The sequence below is a fragment of the Neltuma alba genome, unplaced genomic scaffold, assembly GCF_004799145.2.
Source record: "Neltuma alba isolate B1F8T4 unplaced genomic scaffold, ASM479914v2 tig00013420_pilon, whole genome shotgun sequence".
Taxonomy (NCBI): Eukaryota; Viridiplantae; Streptophyta; class Magnoliopsida; order Fabales; family Fabaceae; genus Neltuma; species Neltuma alba.
In genome coordinates, this window is record NW_021637673.1 from 1 (window position 1) to 20,013 (window position 20,013).

General features: G+C 31.0%; 1 protein-coding gene across 1 annotated transcript; it reads left to right on the forward strand.

The window, feature by feature from the left end:
• Positions 1-3,531: 3,531 nt before the first annotated feature.
• Positions 3,532-14,656, forward strand: LOC114737261 (uncharacterized). The gene is made up of 2 exons (XM_028925171.1): positions 3,532-4,038; positions 14,411-14,656. Exons 1-2 carry the CDS (start codon positions 3,532-3,534, stop codon positions 14,654-14,656), a joined length of 753 nt encoding a protein of 250 aa, XP_028781004.1.
• The last annotated feature ends 5,357 nt before the right edge of the window (positions 14,657-20,013 follow it).

Below are 20,013 nucleotides of genomic sequence, written 5' to 3' on the forward strand. Positions count from 1 at the left end.
TCAAGTTTTTTTTCATTTAAATATTAGTCCTTATAATTCAATAAAAACGTAAACCATCTTGCCCATTAAATGACTAAAACCTTAGTTTGAAACTTGAAAACTAAAACTAAAATGAAAACACACTTGAGTTACTAAAAATTACATTAGCCCAAAAATTTAAACTCGCATTATTTCATAGTATATATTGAGACGTCACTTGTTTAGATCAAATTTAAAACTTATTGATGATGATGATGATACTGAATGTTGATTATTAAGCTTCTGGTGCCCAACAACGAGGGAGAGACGCCTTGTTCTTGGCTGCTGTTCATGGTCACCCGGCGGCCTTCCTCCTTCTCTATGGTCATGCAGAACGTGAGCATGCCACAGCTCCTTACGTGAAGCCCAATGGGGAATCTGCACTTCACTTAACCATTCAGCGAAAGTATTTCGGTCTGTGATTTTACTTATTTTAAAAATAAGTTAGTTAATTAGGTCTTCTACTCCCTTCACTTTAAAATGTAAATTACTTTTTAGAAAATTTGTTTAATCCATGGTATAAATTATTTTGAGAATAATGAATACTTATTTGCTAATTTTATCCCTTTAATTAATGCTTAAATATGACTCCTCATATTTTTCTCTCTTTCTTTCAAATCCTTAATATGGGTTGGGGGGGGTGGGAATTTCAATTGAAGACGGGTTTAATTACAAGTTATTTTTTCTTCCATAGTTCTAATGATGATGATATGGTTAAAAATGACTAATATATTTGGACTAGAGGTATTGTTTGTTTAGGATCGAATGGAATGGAATAATACGTTATTCAAAATTACATTCTATGATGGTTTGGTTAGTTAATGGAATCCTTTGCTTGATAAAGAGTACTGAAGTATATACTACTTCCAATTTTAACATAAGAATTAGTTAAAAAACTAATTGAGTCATAAATATAAGACCTAAATTAATTTTTTTAATATTTATCTATTTTGCTTTTGAGTGATTTTTATGGTGATTGCACATGTTGAGGAGTTACTATAGTAATTCAAGTACCCGTGATTAACAAGGTTCTGTCAAGAAAAATAACATATATTTATTTCAAATGACTAATTTAATTGATTTTCTTAATATTCATAAATTAGTTAGTTATCTAGCTTTTTATATAGTAATATAGTACCTCTGATGCTAAATATAAGAGCTAATTGACTAGTTTGATGAGTAGATTAAGGAAATAAGTTAAATTAGTTATTTATAATAAGTAGGTACTGTTTTTTCTAAAATATCCTTACTAATCAAGTGTATTGGCTGGATAAAAAATGTATAAATATGAGAGACAAAGTAGATTGAAGTCTTATATTTAAGATCAAAATAAAAGTCAAACTAGATTTTATATTAAGAACCAGAGACAGTAATGAATTGAATTGATCATTAATGCAGAATTATCATTACTATTAATGCATCTCCTCCCCGACATGGTTTCCATCATCGATGAAAAGGGCAGGCACCTCTGGACATCCTGGCCTCTATCCCTTAGTTTGTGGGAGAGTCTTCTCTACCGCCGTAAGTGCGCCCACCTCCATCAATCCATCTGGAATTTTAATTAATTTTCTTTTTTTATTTAGTTTTATTCTTATTAATTAATTACTATCTTTGATCCCTAATATTAGAGTTACTTAACTAATTGAGTTGATGAAAAAAATATTTAAGTTAATTTTTGTAACAAATATAAGTTATTTTTTTAAAGTATTCTTTTTAATATAATCATGACTATCTTTGAATAAAAATCTTTTGATATGTGTAATTAATATGAATATTTTAAAAAATGAACTAAATTAAAGTGAATTGAGGTTAGGATTGCTTGGGTCATAATTTTCGATCCCACCTTCTCTCCTCATGCGAAGTCATATCTGATGTGTCTGCTCATTCAGAGAGAGAGAGAGATTATATATATATATATATATATATTTGCCAATTGGATACAGCAATGGCTAACAAGGATAAAATTTCTAAAAGGCGTTTTTAATTTTTTGAGTGGAAAAATTTATAAAAGGAGTCAATGTTAACATTTTTAAGTCAGTTAAATATTTAGAAATTGAGTCGTACTCAATCATAATTAAATCACTGGCCATGACTGACTTAAAAGTTAAGCAGCCGAGAAGATTAATTTTTCTTAATTAAAATGACGTTGCTGACGTATACGTAACGATCATACTTCTATTTCCGAAGTCATCCCGATTCGTCCCCGGCGTTCGTATAGGGAGCAAGAGCCTGATCAGCTTCCCACCCACGAAGCTCTTTTAGGATTCGCCTCTTTCATGAGTGCCACAGGTAATTAATTATTAGTTTTAATGCTTAATTAGATCTTTTCATTTACCAATATTCGACTCCTTATTATAAGTTGCTTATAGAAGAAATATTTTTAGTTCTTTTTTTTTGTTGTTCATCATATTATTTTAGTTCGAAACATAAGTACATTTAGAGGGTTATTACTTAAAATAATTATTTTTTCAATCTTACTCTTATTTAATTATCATTGGAAAGAAAGAAAGAAAGGAAGAAGATTCAGAGTTAAAATTATATGTACATACAGGGAAGAATTTTAATAAGAAAACTTGAAATTATTAATCAATTGAGACATATTTAGTTATAATTTAACTATATGTGAAAATTAGTTAAAAAGGATCTACATATGGTAAGTAGGAGGGCTTGTTTGGAATCATGATCATAAGTACTTTTAATCACGTTTTATGTAAATCAAAATAAAACTCCTCGTACATACTCACCTCGTATTTTATAAATCACGATTAAAAAGTGGCTCAAAAGCTTAATATGTCTGTCTATGGTTGGCAGAGAAGAAAAGAAGACATGTATTTGGTTCGCTGATCATGAAACAACTGGTAAACGATGACGCTTTTTATGATAATTTGATGGAGATGGACGACGATCATCCGGCGAACATAGCAATGCTGCGTCCTTCACATAAAGGTAGTTGGATCTTAAAAAAATTTTAAAAAATGACTTTCTTTAATTATTTTTATTATTTTTATTTATATGTGGGTAACTGATCATAAGTATGCATGCGCATGCAGCATCAGTATTAGGATGGACACCATTGTTGAGAGCAACAAAATATGGTGCGATCGAAATGGTGTGGGCAATCTTGGGAAAAAAGCCGTTTGCAATTGAGGATGAAACTGATGAGAAGAAGAATGTGAGACAGTCCACCCTATTGAAGCAATTCATGAAGAAGCCATCCATCTGGAATCGGAAGCTCCACCATGCATCCGACGTCCATGGCAATACTGCGCCTTGCACTTGGTCGCCAAGCTTTGTCGTCATAGCCTTATACCTATGTCTGCCATTCACTTGCAATGGGAAATCCGCTGGTTTGAGGTGTGTGGGTGTGTGTGTGATCACTTAGCTTAATTAATACGAGTAATTTCTAGCTATCATTCAACTGTACATGCGTATGTATTTATGTATGCAGTATGTGAAGGATATGATGCCGCCGGAGTTCAGTAAACGGAAAATAAGGAAGGCAAAACGCCATGGATGGTCTTCGTGGAGGAACACCATGATCTGGTGCAAAAAAGTAACAAATGGGTGAAGGAAATATCCGGAAATTACATAGTGGCGGCGACGCTTATTTCCGGCGTTACCTTTGCAACGTGCTACCAGATCCCGGGAGGCTACGACGGAGGCAACGGCAGGCCGATTGTAGGCAACCGTTATGAATTCGACATGTTTGCTATCACGGCACTGGTTTCCTTTTGCTCCTCCGTCACTTCCCTCGCCGCCTTTCTTTCCATTTACGGCTCTCAAAGTGATCGGCCCGACATGTACTGGAGATTTCTGCCGTGGTCCCTGTGCTTGGGTTTAGCTTCTCTGTTTCTCTCAGTTGTGTCTATGTTGATTTCTTTCTGTGCTGCGCATACCTTTGAACTTTTTGGCCCCATAAACAAGTCATCTGCGTATGTCCCCTTGTACGTTGGCCTCGCTTTCATCCCTCTCTACTGTTACGCGATAACTCAAATTCCACTCTATTGTCGTCTTCTCGAGGCTAGTTTTTCTCCTATGCCAATCCCGAGGCCATTCTATGTGGAACCGTTAGAAGAAACGCCACGAGATGAAGAGGAGAAGAACAAGAAGAAGAAAGATAAAGACGAAGGGAAGAACAAGAAGAAACATGAAGACGCAGAGGCATCGGAAGAGTAGTTTAAGTAGTTTTTATGCTTTCTTTGCAAAATAAAGAGAATTTTATTAGGAAAAATCATAAAAAAATGATTGTTGAATTTTAAAATTTCAAATCAGTATTAGTTACTACATTCGTAAAAACATAACTACATTTGAAAAGTAAATGATGACATATTTTTATGATAATTCTTAATTTAAAATTTTAAAATTCAACAATCACTTTTTTTGGAATTTTCCCATTTTATTATGTGAAACATTAGGATTTGATTTTTTACAAATAACTTTATTTTGTTTTAGATGAAAATAAAACTTTGCTAATGGTTTTTTGTGGGCTCTACAAATGTATCCAATTTCACCAACTCAGGTGATAAATCCCAAACTCATTATGTCTCAACTGTCTAGATTAAAAAAAATTTAATTAATTATTTTAAAATAAAAATTATTTTTTTAAAAAAAAATAATTAAAAATTATTTTTATTTTAGATGAAAACAAAATCAAATATAAACCATCCAAATCATCTTTGAACAGTCCAAATATAACAAGCTTGTATATTCACCGTTTCCTCTTTTCACCACACCAAGGCATGCATGTGGTTCACGTCCTGGTTCTGGTCCTCATTGATTAATTTTGGACTTTGATTTTAGAGCCACCACACACCCTTCGCATCTTTTATACGATAATAAAAAATAATCAACTTAACTAATTTTTTTTAACTTTCATGAATTAGTTAACTAGGATTAATATTGAGGACAAGAGGGTCATTGTCTTTTTTAAATGTTCTGACTTATTCAGTATAAAATCGATGAATTTAGAATTTACTCCTCATTATTTTATCAACATTTATAATATTAAAATATGTAATAAATGTATCTATGAATTACGTACCATGCAGCAGGCTTGATAAAGTTCACACTGGTTTTGTTCATGAAAATTATTAAAGAGCTTTTGTCAAAGGTAGGTCAATTATATTGCCCCATAACATCATAATTAGTCAGGATGATGTGAAATTATACAAAAGTATCATTCTATGTATGACATGTATTATGCTCTTCCACATTATTAATATAAAAACTATTTAACTAATTTAAAGAAATTAATTAAGAAAATTAAATAAATGAATTAACTGTGACAAATTTGACATGATCTTACTAAAATATGCATATATGATATGACATTATATATCATTTTATAAGTTAAGTAAATTAGTTTAGAAAAAATAAAATAATAAATATGAGAGATTAAGTAAATCAAGATCTTATATTTAAAACCAAATTAAACCATCAATGCTCTTATATTAGGGATATGAGGGAGCTAGTATAACTTTTTACGAGTGATAAATATTATTAGTGGAGTTAACTAAAATTATTTAGTTCATGAAGCAAGTCAAAAAATTTCTTAAATTGGAATTGACAGTACGAGTAAGCTTGCCCTGGCTAGATTTGGCTATATCATCATCCTCTCCACCTCCTTGTGGTGTTATTTGCTATAGACAAGTAGATCCAACATAATAACTCCAGTCTTTAATATAAAAATTAGTTGATTAATTTAAATAGTTAAAAAATTAGTTAAATTAGTTATTTGTAGTAAATAGATATTATATTTTTTAAAGTATTCTTACTAATCAAGTAAATTGAATAGAACTGTCATTATTACAATGATTACTTTGAAAAAAATGAATAAATATAAGAGGCAAAATGAATTAGGTTTTATATTTATGACTAAAATAAAAGTTAAACGAGCTCTTACATTGAGGACCAAAGGTAGTATTTAATTAAATAGGACCTTGTTCCATTTAAGTTAATTATTTAATACATTTTATATAATTTATACATAAATCTATCTGTGAAATTGAAAAAAGAAGAAAATCAAATCCGAAACATGAAACACGAAAAAGTGAATGAAGGGATGATGATTCTAAACGAAGAAACTAATTGTCTTTCCCTTTCTCTGCTTTTTTTTTTTTTAAGGGAATTATTTTTTGCCCCCTTGTTGGCTTGTCTTCAATGGATGATGCGATATAAATGAAGAATATCGATGGACCAAATTCCAAGCAAGTAACAAAGACAAAAAGAAGAGTAGGAAGCATCTGTGCTTTCGAATTAATTCGCCTGGAATTTTTGTTAATATATATGGCACAATAAAAATTCAAATACAAACTAGTTAATTCCGCTTTCCTCTGGCTTTCCCTCATATATACACGAAAGTTTATAAATAATATATAAGGATTATATATTTCTATTACATATTCTAATATGTAATTGTACATTGACCATTTGAATAGAAGATTTGGAAATGTCACCAAACTTTATGTAATTATGTTTTTACTGATGTAATTGATTATTTGATCAAAGCATGGTGATAATATGGTATGTATTATGCCCACACACTTTATTTTCGTTTAATCATATCACAAAATTTTGAATATAGTTAACCTTTTTTTTTTTACCAGAGAATATATTTAACTTAAAACTTTCATGCTTAATCGAATATAATATTTATGCTGATCGTGCATGCATGTATATATTCAAACCAGAAAGGATATGTGCATATTTAATCTGGGACTCCTCTATTGTGCCTCCAATGATCCCTGATGTGAATGTTATAATACTAACATGATTTTTAATATAAAAGCTAGTTGACTAATTTGAATAAATTAAAAAATTTTGTTAAGTTAGTTATTTATAATAAATAGGTGTTGTCTTTTCTAAAATACCCTTACTAGTCATGTGTATTAGCTAAAACTACTATTTGATGAAATATTTAATATGAGCAACTACTACAAAGACTACCTTAAAAAAATAGATAAATATAAGAGACAAAGTGAATTGGGATCTTATATTTAAGACCAAATTAAAAATTAAACTAGCTCTTATATTAAAGACTAGAAGTAGTATTACCTCCAGTCCTTATTTAAAAAAAAAAAAAACTAGTTAACTAATTTGATTATAGGGAAAATTAATCTTTTGGTCCTTATAGTTTTCACTCATTTGTAACTCAGTCCCTATACTTTGACTCGGTGCAACTCAGTTCCTCTAGTTTTGACTCGATTGTAACTCAATCCCTAAAGTTTGACTCGCTGCAACTCGGTCCTTATACTTTTAACCATTTTATAATTTAGTCCCTCCTTTTATTAGATATATAATTTTATTTCTCAAAAACACAACTAAACTATGAAATAGACAAAACTATAGGGACCAAGTTGCAGCAAGTCAAACTTCAGGGACTGAGTCACAACCGAGTCAAAACTAGAGGGACTGAGTTACACCAAGTCAAAGTATAGGGACTGAGTTACAAATGAGTGAAAACTATAGGGACTAAAAGATTAATTTTCCCATGATTATATTATAAAAACTAGTTAAGTCAGTTATTTGTAATAAATAGATACTGTCTTTTCAAAAATATCCTTACTAATTAAGTGTATTGGCTATAACTACTATTATTATAAGTATTATTTTGAAAAAAATGATTAAATATGAGTTGGGGTTTTATATTTAGGATCAAAATAAAAGTTAAGTGAAATCTTATATTAAGAACAGAAGGAAGTAATTTCTATGCAATCATAGTGTCATAAGATTTGCAATGATTAACATTTTGTGGAGGATTATTTCAGGAAAAATGATTAAAAAAAAGTACTTGTTGAATTTCAAAATAATAAATAAGTGATTTTGATAGATTTTAACTTATCAAAACTATCACAATACATTATAAAAGCTATGAGCATAACCTATTTATCTTTTTGAAATTTAATATACTCATTTGGTCTTATTTATAGGACAGAGAGAGAAAATTTTTTTGGTCATATTTATAAGTTATTTTATTAAATTTTTATCATGAATGTACTATATTGTCCTTCATTTATTATAGTGGAGGTAGTTATTTTTTTTTTAAATGTATATATATTAAATAGGGGTAAAGTTGGAAAGTTGTTATATTTTAATGAAGAGTTGATGTAATTCAAAGTTTTTCTTGATCTATATGAAATATGTTAAAAGTGTCTTATAGGCAAGAGTATACTTTTTTTTTTTTGGGTTATTTTCCCATTATGTTATCGTCTTGATTCTCTCGCCAATTTATAGTTGAACATACGTGTCTTATCTAAAAAGCTAAAGTATTCATTTGGTCCCTTAACTTTATGCAATGTTTCAGTTTAATCCCTTAACTTTGAAAAGTATACTCTTAATCCTTTAACTTTAAAATTATTCGTCTAAAATGATGATTTTTTATAACAATCATGATTGTTTTGAAAATTAAATTTAATATATTAGTATTTAGTAATATTGTATCAATATTTAAGAGCCCAATATCATTGTTTTGTGTTAACAATTTCAGGGTTAAATGACTAAAAGTTTACTTTTTAAAGTTAAAGGATTAAAATGAAACTTTATATAAAATTAAAAGACTAAAATTATATTTTAGCCTATGTAAAATTACAAACTGAGTCCAGTCCTATTATTTAAATTTTTGTTTCTTCAATTAGCCGGACCCTCTCTCTTTCCTTTTAGACAATATGATTTCACAAATTAACGTACAATGTCAAGTAATACTTCCTCTAATTTTTTTAATAAGAAAGAATCTCTCTCATCATGATTTTTGAGTAACAAATTTTTTGTCTGAAATTTTAAATTAATATTTTCATTTTACCCTCATTAAATATATATACACACTTTACTTATTATCCCTCTGCAATAAATTACTCTTATTTATGCTTATTATCTCTTTATAATAAATATTAGCTCATGAGCATCTTTGATGTCCTTTACTCTCTTCATTAGTAAGGGGAAAATTACTGTACATATCTTGCATATTTATTGTTTTTAATTAAATTTAATTAATATTTCGAATCATACGTTTTTGATAATTATTTGTTATAAAAGGAAACGGAATGAGAAATAGGACAAGTAATCAATAAAGTCCAGGGTATAACAGGCAGATGGTTAGGTCCTTTAACGCCCTTGTTTGCCTTATTTTGTCTTACACCACGAAAAGAATAATTTAGCCAGAAGGGTAGAAAGGCGGCAAGCTTGTTTATGGAGCAACAAGAAATAAGGAAGCTATATATGCACACACACACGCACGCATTCTGTTACTATTTATAAGTCATTTGTAAGAAAAAAATTATTTTACAAATATAAGTAACTCGTAGGGTAATTAATAAATTTTTTTAAAAATTTATCCTGGTCAACTTTATAAATGGAGGGAGAAATATAAAACATAAAAATAACTACAATAAGATTCAAAAAAAGAAAATAAATACCAAAAAATTCTAATGAAAAATTAAAAGTTGTCATTATTTACTATAGAACTTATCATTATAAGTTGCTTGGTTGTTATTAGAATTTTTTAGTAATTATATTTCTTAATTAAGACTTTATTACAATTCTTCCTAAAACATACTGTTAATACCCTTTCTTTAATAATGGCAAATTTTTTTAAAAAAATTACCAATTTAATTAAATAGGACGTTGTTCCATTCAAGTTAATTATTTAATACGTTTTTATAATTTACAGATAAATCTGTATGTGAAATTAAAAAAATAAAAAAAGAAGAAAATCAAATCCGAAACGTGAAACACGAAAAGAGAAATGAAGGGGTGATGATCCAAAAAGAAGAAACTAATTGTCTTCCCCTTTCTCTGTTTTTTTTTTTTAAGAGGAATTACTTTTGCCCACTTGTTGACTTGTCTTCAACGGATGGTGCGATAAAAGTGAAGAACATGGATGGATTACATTCCAAGCAAGTGAGACAGACAAAAAGAAAAGTAAGAAGCATCTGATTCGTTTGGAATTTCTGTTAATCAAAATGGCACAATTAAAATTCAAATACAAATCAGCTAATTCGGCTTTCCTTTGGCTTTCAATTCCCTCATATATACACGAAAGTCTATAAATAATATATAAAGATTATATATTTCTAATACATATTTTCATATGCAATTGTACATTGGCCATTAGAATTTAATCATATCACAAATTTCCAGGAAAAATAATAAAAAAATACTTGTTGAATTTTAAAATGACAAATAAGTAATTTTAATATATTTTAACTTATCAAAACTATTATAATAGTAGTCAAAACTATTACAAAAGTAGTCAGCATAACTTATATATCTCTTAGAAATTCAATATATTTTTTTGGTTATTTTCCCATTATTTTGTCGTCTTATTTCTCTCGTTAATTTGTGGTTGAGCATACGTGTCCGATGTAAAATTACAAACTGAGTCAAGTCCTATTACTATTTATGATATATATAAATAATAAAATATGGCTTATTTCTCAATGAGTAATAATTCATATGGAAGGTCAGCATTTTAATTTTTGTTTCTTTAATTTGCCGGACCCTCTTTTTTGTTTTTGGACAATAAGACCCAACCTCTTGGACTAAGTCGGATGTAACCGGCTATGGTTTCTTCTAAAGCAACGGGCTCTCTCGTCGTGGCTTTAAAGTGATAAATTTTTTGTCTAATATTTTAAACTAATCTTTTCATTTTTCCCTTATTAATTATATATATACTTGACTTATTATTCATTTGCAATAAATTATTCTTATTTATACTAAATATTTACTCATTATCTCTCTTTTACTCTCTTCATAAGTGAGGAAAAAAAATTACTTACGTATTTGTTGCTTTTAATTAAATTTAACTAATATTTTGAATAGTATGATTTTGATAATTATTCCTTAGGAAAAGAAACCGAATGAGCAATGAGATGGTTAATCAATAAAGTCCAGCATATAACTGAGAGATGGCGGGGTCCTTTAACGCCCTTGTTTGCTTTATTTTGTCTTATTTGGCCAGAAGTGTAGAAAGGGAGCAGACTTGTTTGGAGCATCGAGTAATAAGGAAGCTATATATACACACACATATTATTCTGTTACTGTTTATAAGTTATTTGTAGGAAAAAAGTTATTTCTTAAATATAAGTAATTTGTAGGGTAATTATTGATTTTTTTTTTGTTTTATCCTGAATGTAGAGAGAGATAAGACAAATATTTGAGAAAAATATAAAACATAGGGATAATTATAATGAGGTCCTAAGAAAAGAAAATAAATATCAAAAGATTCTAATAACAAGTTAAAAGTTGTCATTCTCTATTACAGAACTTATCATTACAAGCTGTCCAGTTGTCATTAGAATTTTTTGGTAATTATGTTTCTTTCTTGAGGCTTTATTGCAATTCTTTCTAAAATATGTTGTTAATACCCTTTCTTTAACAAAGGCAGATGTTAAAAAAAAAAATCACCAATTTAATATACTTTTGGAATTACGGGCCTGGTGTATAAATAAGTTGTAAATAGAAACGGAGTGATATATAAGAAACAGCAATAGTAGGGTGTGTGTTAGATGGAGCCTGTATATAGATCTCTTTTGTAGGGTTTTTGTTGAAGTGTTTGTGTGTGTGTCTGTCTATACACATCGGAGAGCGATGAATTTAGTTGGGGAGGCTTAGAAGATTGAGGCAGTTAGGAAAATGCGTCTTCGGGTAAAGATGCGAGATTGGGAGGCTGTGCTGGGCACAATGATGGGCCTTCCACGATGTGCAGAGCTGTGGCTGGCCAAGATGAACAAGTGGGCCGACACTGTACTGCATGCTTAATCGAATATAATATTTATGCTGATCGTGCATGCATGTATATATTCAAACCAGAAAGGATATGTGCATATTTAATCTAGGACTCCTCTATTGTGCCTCCAATGATCCCTGATGTGAATGTTATAATACTAATATGATCTTTAATATAAAAGCTATTTGACTAATTTGAATAAATTAAAAAATTTTGTTAAGTTAGTTATTTATAATAAATAGGTGTTGTCTTTTCTAAAATACCCTTACTAGTCATGTGTATTAGTTAGAACTAGACTACCTTAAAAAAATAAATAAATATAAGAGACAAAGTGAATTTGAGTCTTATATTTAAGACCAAATTAAAAATTAAACTAGCTCTTATATTAAAGACCGGAAGTAATACTACCTCCGGTCCTTAATAAAAAAAACTAGTTAACTAATTTGATTATATTATAAAAACTAGTTAATTTAATTATTTGTAATAAATATATATTGTCTTTTTAAAAATATCCTTACTAATCAAGTATATTGGCTATAACTACCAGTATTACAAGAATTATTTTAAAAAAATGATTAAATATGAGTTAGGGTCTTATATTTAGGATCAGAATAAAAGTTAAATGAAATCTTATATTAAAAACATGAGGAAGTAATTTCTATGCAACCATAGTGTCGTAAGATTTGCAATGATTAACATTTTGTGGAGGATTATTTCAGGAAAAATGTTTTAAAAAAAGTACTTGTTGAATTTAAAATAATAAATAAGTGATTTTGATAGATTTTAACTTATCAAAACTATTACAATACATTACAAAAGCTGTTAGCATAACCTATTTATTTTTTTGAAATTTAATATACTCCTTTGGTCCTATTTATAAGACAAAGAGAGATAGTTTTTTGGGTCCTATTTATAAGTTATTTTATTAAATTTTTATTGTGAATATACTACATTGTCCTTCATTTACTATAGTGTGGGTAGTTTTTTTTTTAAAGGTGTATATATTAAATAGGAGTAAAGTTGAAAAATTGCTATATTTTAATGAAGAGTTAATGTAATTTAAATTTTTTTTTGGTCTATATGAAACATGTTAGAAGTGTCTTATAAATGAGAGTATACTTTTTTGTGTGTGGTTATTTTCCCATTACGTTATCGTCTTGATTCTCTCACCAATTTATAGTTGAACATACATGTCTTATGTAAAAAGCTAAAGTATTCATTTGATTCCTTAACTTTATGCAATGTTTCAGTTTAGCTTCTTAATTTTAAAAAGTATACTTTTAGTTCTTTAACTTTAAAATTGTTCATTTTAAATGATATTTTTTTTATAACAATCATAATTATTTTGAAAATTAAACTTAATATATTAGCATTTAGTAATATTATATCAATATTTAAGAGCTCAATATCATTGTTTTGTGTTAACAGTTTCAAGGTTAAATGACTAAAAGTTTACTTTTTAAAATTAAAAGACCAAAGTAAAACCTCATGTAAAGTTAAAAAATTAAAAGTATACTTTAACCTATGTAAAATTACAAAACGAGTCGAGTCCTATTATTTAAATTTTTGTTTCTTTAATTTGCCGGACCCTGTTTCTTTCCTTTTGGACAATATGATTTCACAAATTCACGTACAATGTCAAGTAATACTTCCTCTAATTTTTTTAATAAGAAAGAATCTCTCTTATGATGATTTTTAAGTAATAAAATTTTTGTCTAAAATTTTAAATTAATATCTTCATTTTGCCCTCATTAAATATATACACACACTTTACTTATTATCCCTCTGCAATAAATTACTCTTATTTATGCTTATTATCTCTTTATAATAAATATTAGCTCATGAGTATCTCTGATCTCCTCTACTCTCTTCATTAGTAAGGGGAAATTTACTGTACATATCTTGCATATTTATTGTTTTTAATTAAATTTAATTAATATTTCGAATCATACGATTTTGATAATTATTTGTTATAAAAGGAAACGGAATGAGTAATAGGAAAAGTAACCAATAAAGTCCAGGATATAACAGGTAGATGGTTAGGTCCTTTAACGCCCTTGTTTGCTTTATTTTGTCTTACACCACGAAAAGAATAATTTAGCCAGAAGTGTAGAAAGGTAGCAGGCTTGTTTATGGAGCAACAAGAAATAAGGAAGCTATACACACACACATATTCTGTTACTACTTATAAGTCATTTGTAAGAAAAAAATTATTGTATAAATATACATAACTTGTAGAGTAATTAATAATTTTTTTTTAATTTTATCCCTGTCAACTTTATAAATGTAGAGAGAAATATAAAACATAAGAATAATTACAATAAGATTCCCAAAAAAAAAAACTAAAAAGTTCCAATGACAAGTTGAAAGTTATCATTTCCTACTATAGAACTTATCATTGTTGAGAGCAATGATAAGTAATTCATGAAGAAGCCATCCATCTGGAATCGGAAGCTCCACCATGCATCCGACGTCCATGGCAATACTGCCTTGCACTTGGTCGCCATGCTTTGTCGTCATAGCCTTATACCTATGTCTGCCAGTCACTCGCAATGGGAAATCCGCTGGTTTGATATGTGTGTGTGTGTGTGTGTGATCACTTAGCTTAATTAATACGAGTAATTTCTAGCTATCATTCAACTGTACATACGTATGTATTTATGTATGCAGTATGTGAAGGATATGATGCCGCCGGAGTTCAGTGAACGGAAAAATAAGGAAGGCAAAACGCCATGGATGGTCTTCGTGGAGGAACACCTTGATCGGGTGCAAAAAAGTAACCAATGGGTGAAGGAAATATCCGGAAATTACATAGTGGCGGCGACGCTTATTTCCTGCGTTACCTTTGCAACGTGCTACCAGATCCCGGGAGGCTACGACGGAGGCAACGGCAGGCCGATTGTAGGCAAACTATGAATTCTACATGTTTGCTATCACGGCACTGGTTTCCTTTTGCTCCTCCGTCACTTCCCTCTCCGCCTTTCTTTCCATTTACGGCTCTCCAAGTGATCGGCCCGAAATGTACTGGAGACTTCTGCCGTCGTCCCTGTGCTTGGGTTTAGCTTCTCTGTTTCTCTCAGTTGTGTCTATGTTGATTTCTTTCTGTGCTGCGCATACCTTTGAACTTTTTGGCCCCATAAACAGGTCGTCTGCGTATGTCCCCTTGTACGTTGGCCTCACTTTCATCCCTCTCTACTGTTACGCGAGAACTCAGATTCCACTCTATTGTCGTCTTCTCGAGGCTAGTTTTTCTCCTATGCCAATCCCCAGGCCATTCTATGTGGAAACGTTAGAAGAAACGCCACGAGATGAAGAGGAGAAGAACAAGAAGAAGAAAGATAAAGACGAAGGGAAGAACAAGAAGAAAAATGAAGACGCAGAGGCATCGGAAGAGTAGTTTAAGTAGTTTTTATGCTTTCTTTGCAAAATAAAGAGAATTTTATTATGTGAAACAGTAGCATTTGATTATTTACAAATAACTTTATTTTGTTTTAGATGAAAATACAACTTTGCTAATGGTGTTTTGTGGGCTCTACAAATGTATTCAATCGACTCAGTTTCGGTGCTAAGCATGGTGATGAGCACTGAGAGCTCATCATTTATGCGCATCGTTTTAACAAAGTCAAGAACGAGTTCCCTCTATTCAATTGCCATGCGATGTCGTTCTCTGAGATAAAGTCAAGGATGTTCCCTCCATTCAAGGCAAGTTCTATTTTTTTTTCTTTTTTAATAATATGCAAGTTCCAAATTTTCGCTTCTCTTCTTCTTCAAAGAATGTACCAGGGCCAGTCTTTAATCAAAGTCTCCTGGAGAAAACTCGAATGTTTCAACAGAAACCTCCTCCGCTGTTGTTTAAGGGCAGCTTTGGTTTGGATACCAACTCTCCTTTTCATGAGGCAGCCATTCAAGAAAAACTGGATATTTTTCGCAATTAAAAAGCAAGTCTCAATCTGCCCCAAAGCACAATCACGGGATGTCATCGTCTCGGACTTTCTGCAGCTCTTGGACTTTTACTTTTGATCATTTTAAAGTAGCTGCTTCGGGTAGTCTTGTTTTTTTCTAGTGTAATGAACCTTTAAATCTGTATCCCTACTTAATTAATGCATTTTGCCTTTTCATTAAAAAAAAGGGAAAAATGCCAACGGCAACTGTCCCAGCAGAAGCAGAAGCAGAATCAGAAAAAATGTCTCTGAAAGATCAAGACAACGAATTTTTCAAGCCAGAGAAGTCAAAGTCGCAGCACTTTGCACCCCAACTATTAGGCAAGATCCTTCAAACCTACTCTCTGTAGGCACCTCCTGAAGCATCTTGCTGAGATTATTGATCAGGTGTTTACCTGCGCATGAAGATGATGCCGAAGAAGAAGGGGGGGCGAAGACAAGAGACAAATTCTAGATCGCTTATCAGTGAACGGTCAAGATCATTTTGAACTTTAATGAAACGGTGCGTAGCAGTGATGAGCTCCTTATACTCATCAAGCCGCTTCGCACTGAAACTCGTTCCGTTCGCGTCCTGATTCTTGTCCTCATTGATTAATTTTGGACTTTCATTTTAGAGCCACCACACACCATTTACTTCGAATCTTTCACACGATAATAAAAAATAATCAACTTAACTAATTTTTTTTAAATTTTCATGAACTAGTTAACTAGGATTAATATTCAGGACAAGAGGGTCATTGTCTATTTTAAATGTTCTCGCTCATCGATCAATTTAGAATTTACTCCTCATTATTTTATTAACATTTATAATATTAAAATATGTAATAAATGTCTCTCTAAATTACGTACCGTGCAGCAGGCTTAATAAAGTTCACCCTGGTTTTGTTCACGAAAATTATTAAAGAGCTTTTGTCACGAAAATAGTTAGTCAGGATGTTGTGAAATTATACAAAAGGAGAATTTCATCGCTCCTATATGTGTTATGAAGGTGGACCTAAGAAGGTATATGACATGGTGGAATGAATATTAATCATCCATTGACTCCTTAAAGGGATGGACTTAATTGGTTTTCTGTTGCTATGAATGATGAGGTTCACATCATGACTGCTTTCTTGGAACAAGAGGTTAGAATTAAGATGAAGATGATGATCAAAGGGTCCCAAAACAAGAAACATTTTCAAAGAGAAACAAACATCTTCTTTTTAAAAAAAAAAAAAGCAGAAAGAGAAGAAGAAAACCAAAATCATCCAAAACATGCATGAAACACGAAAAGCAAACAAACAAACGTGTCATTTAATTCTCTCTCTCTCTTTCCTTTTTGAAAGGAAGCAGGTGTCTTTTATTTTTCCTTGAACTGAAGGCAGGAAGCATAAGCATTATTTTTACTTTTAAAAACTCATACTTGAAATATCCCCTAAAATGGGAAGGAAAAAAAAAAAAAACAAAGTATACATATGAAGATACTCCCTCTAATTTTTAATATAGGAACTAGTTAGGATTTGCATTTGATCATAAATATATAACAGCTCGATCCATTTAATTTGTTTCTCATATTTATCATTGTTTTGAACTAATTTAGATATATTATAAATTAATATATAATCTAATATTACGTATGGATATTTTTGGAAGATTAAATCACATCTATTATAATTGATAAACTCATCTAACTTTTTAATCTACTCAAATTTAATGGTAAAGTGTTATTTACCTTCAAATTGAAACTTGCATGATAAGATGAATTGCACAGCCCTCTTTTTTCTTTTGTTAAAGTCACACCGATGTGCAGCTTGTTTATGTTAATCTTAGAAGACAATTGATAAGCAAAACAATTCTGCAGACAGGTTGGAATATATGAAAAACTGGCCCACATGAAGATTTTCAAGGTTATTACTACCTCCGGTCCCAAGTATAAAAGCCAGTTAACTAATTTGAGAAGATTAAGGAAGTAAGTTGAGTTAGTTATTTGTCCTAAATAGGTGTTGTCTTTTCTAAAATATCCTTACTTATCAAGTGTATTGACTAAAACTATAATTGTTAGAAGGGCTATTTTGGAAAAAAATGTATAAATATGAGAGACAAAGTGGATTGGGATCTTATATTTAGGATCAAAATAAAAATCAAATAGGGTCTTATATTAAGGACCGGATGTAGTATAATATATATATTTTCCAACGGATGAGACGAAAGTAATCATATTCTTCCCATCATGGGGCCATGATATCATACGGCTTTAGCTTGCCTGCTTAAATCATCACAAAGCTCCGTCTGGTCTTAGTCATCATTAATTAATTCCTGCTGATCGATCCATCGATCCCTTGCACCCCGCGTAAGATAGTCGTAAAATCAGTTTTAGTTTGAAATGGCAGAGTTCCGTTTTGTTTCCGAAATGGAAGCGCTCAATTTGATGATGAGCAAGGGAATGGAACTGTGTTTTGCGGTGAAGAATCGAAAATGGAATCATGTGGTGGAGATTTATAATGATCCAGAGGTTCAGAAGAGCAGGATCAACAGGTGGGGAGACACGGCATTGCACGCCGCCATTGAGACAGAGGACACTACTACTGTCAAACTATTGATCGATGCAATCAAATCCCAGCAGCGGGGAGATGACGAAGCCCTAGACATTCTGTCACTGAAAAATGACACAGGCAATACTCCTCTTCACTGCGCAGCCTCTCGTGGCTCTTTCCTCATCTGTGTTGCCATCATCACAATGTTCCAAAAATCACTGGTAATAATAAGAATGTTGTCTTTCTTTGTGCAACTTCATTACTTGAAGGGAATTAATCTCAACTGTAATATTAATATATTGAACCCTGCAGATTGGGTTGCGTAATAACAACGGAGAGACTCCTCTCTTCTTGGCTGCATGCTCTTCAGGATCACCGACAGGCCTTCCTCGTTCTCCACCGTGCTGCCGGTGAAGATAGCCCACTGTATTGGAGAAGGAACAACAGTGACACTATCCTTCATTGCACTATTAGGAGAGAATACTTCGGTACGGACACCAATGCAGTAACTAGCTATCTAATCAAATAAGGGCTACTAGCTAGCTACTCCTCCGGTCCTTATTATAAGACCCAATTTGACTTTTTATTTGGTCCTAATTATAAGACCCAATCCATTTTGTCTCTTATATTTATGCATTTTTTTCCAAGATAATCCTTCTAATAATGATAGTTTTAGCCAATATACTTAATTAGCAAGGATATTTTAGGAATGACAACACTTATTTATTATAAATAACTAACTTAACTTACTTCCTTAATCTCCTCAAATAAATCAATTGGGTCTTATAATTAGGACCGGAGGAGTAATTTTTATTCAACGTTGCCGAGGCATTTCAGTCCTTGCCAATGAGAAGGGCGAGTCACCTCTAACATATTATTAAATTGCAACTATATATATATATATATCTCGTATACTACCTCTGATAATATAAGAGCTCGTTTGATTTTTATTTTGATTCTAAATATAAGACCATAATTCACTTTCTCTCTCATAATTATCTTTTTTTTTTCTAAAGTAATATTTATAATAATGGTAATTCTAGTCAATACATTTTATTAGCAATGATATTTTAAGAAAAACAACACCTATTTATTACAAATAATTAACTTAACAAGTTTTCTTAATCTACTCAAATTAATCAACTAGTTCTTATATTAAAGAACAGAAATAATATATTATTAACATTATTCATTCACAGTATGTGCAGGGATTTATGCCCCCTTACTTCGTGAACGAACCAAACTGTGAGGGCGAGACTCCAAGGATGATCTTCGAGAAGGAACACGGTCGGATGTTGAAAGTAAGTGAAATCTGGGTGGATAAAATGTGTGGGAATTACATGGTTGCCACCACGCTTATTTCCAAGTGTTACGTTTGCGACTTGCTTCCAAATCCGAGGGGGTCATGCCTAGGGGTAGAAACAGACCAGATCAGGCCTGTGATGAGACCTGTTAGCCTGAGCCTGGCCTGTGACCTGTGACAGGCTTTTTATTAGTTAAACCTGACCTGTAATTAGGTCTGGCTTGACCTGGCTTATGGTCTGTTAAAAAACCTGTATTTTTAATAAATTGTAAACATATATAAGTCAATTCAAAATTACAATAACTTAATCCAAATCATCCAAAATACAAACAAAAAAATATGAAATAATCAAATTGATACAATTACAACAAATCATCAAATAACAAAGCATTAAATCTTCAACACAATTTCTTCTTCTTGTTCAAACACCTGAGAAGAAGAAAGCAAATATATATTTGATCATAACAAAATTTAATAACTAATAAATATAAGAAATGGTATTATTTTTAGAATTCA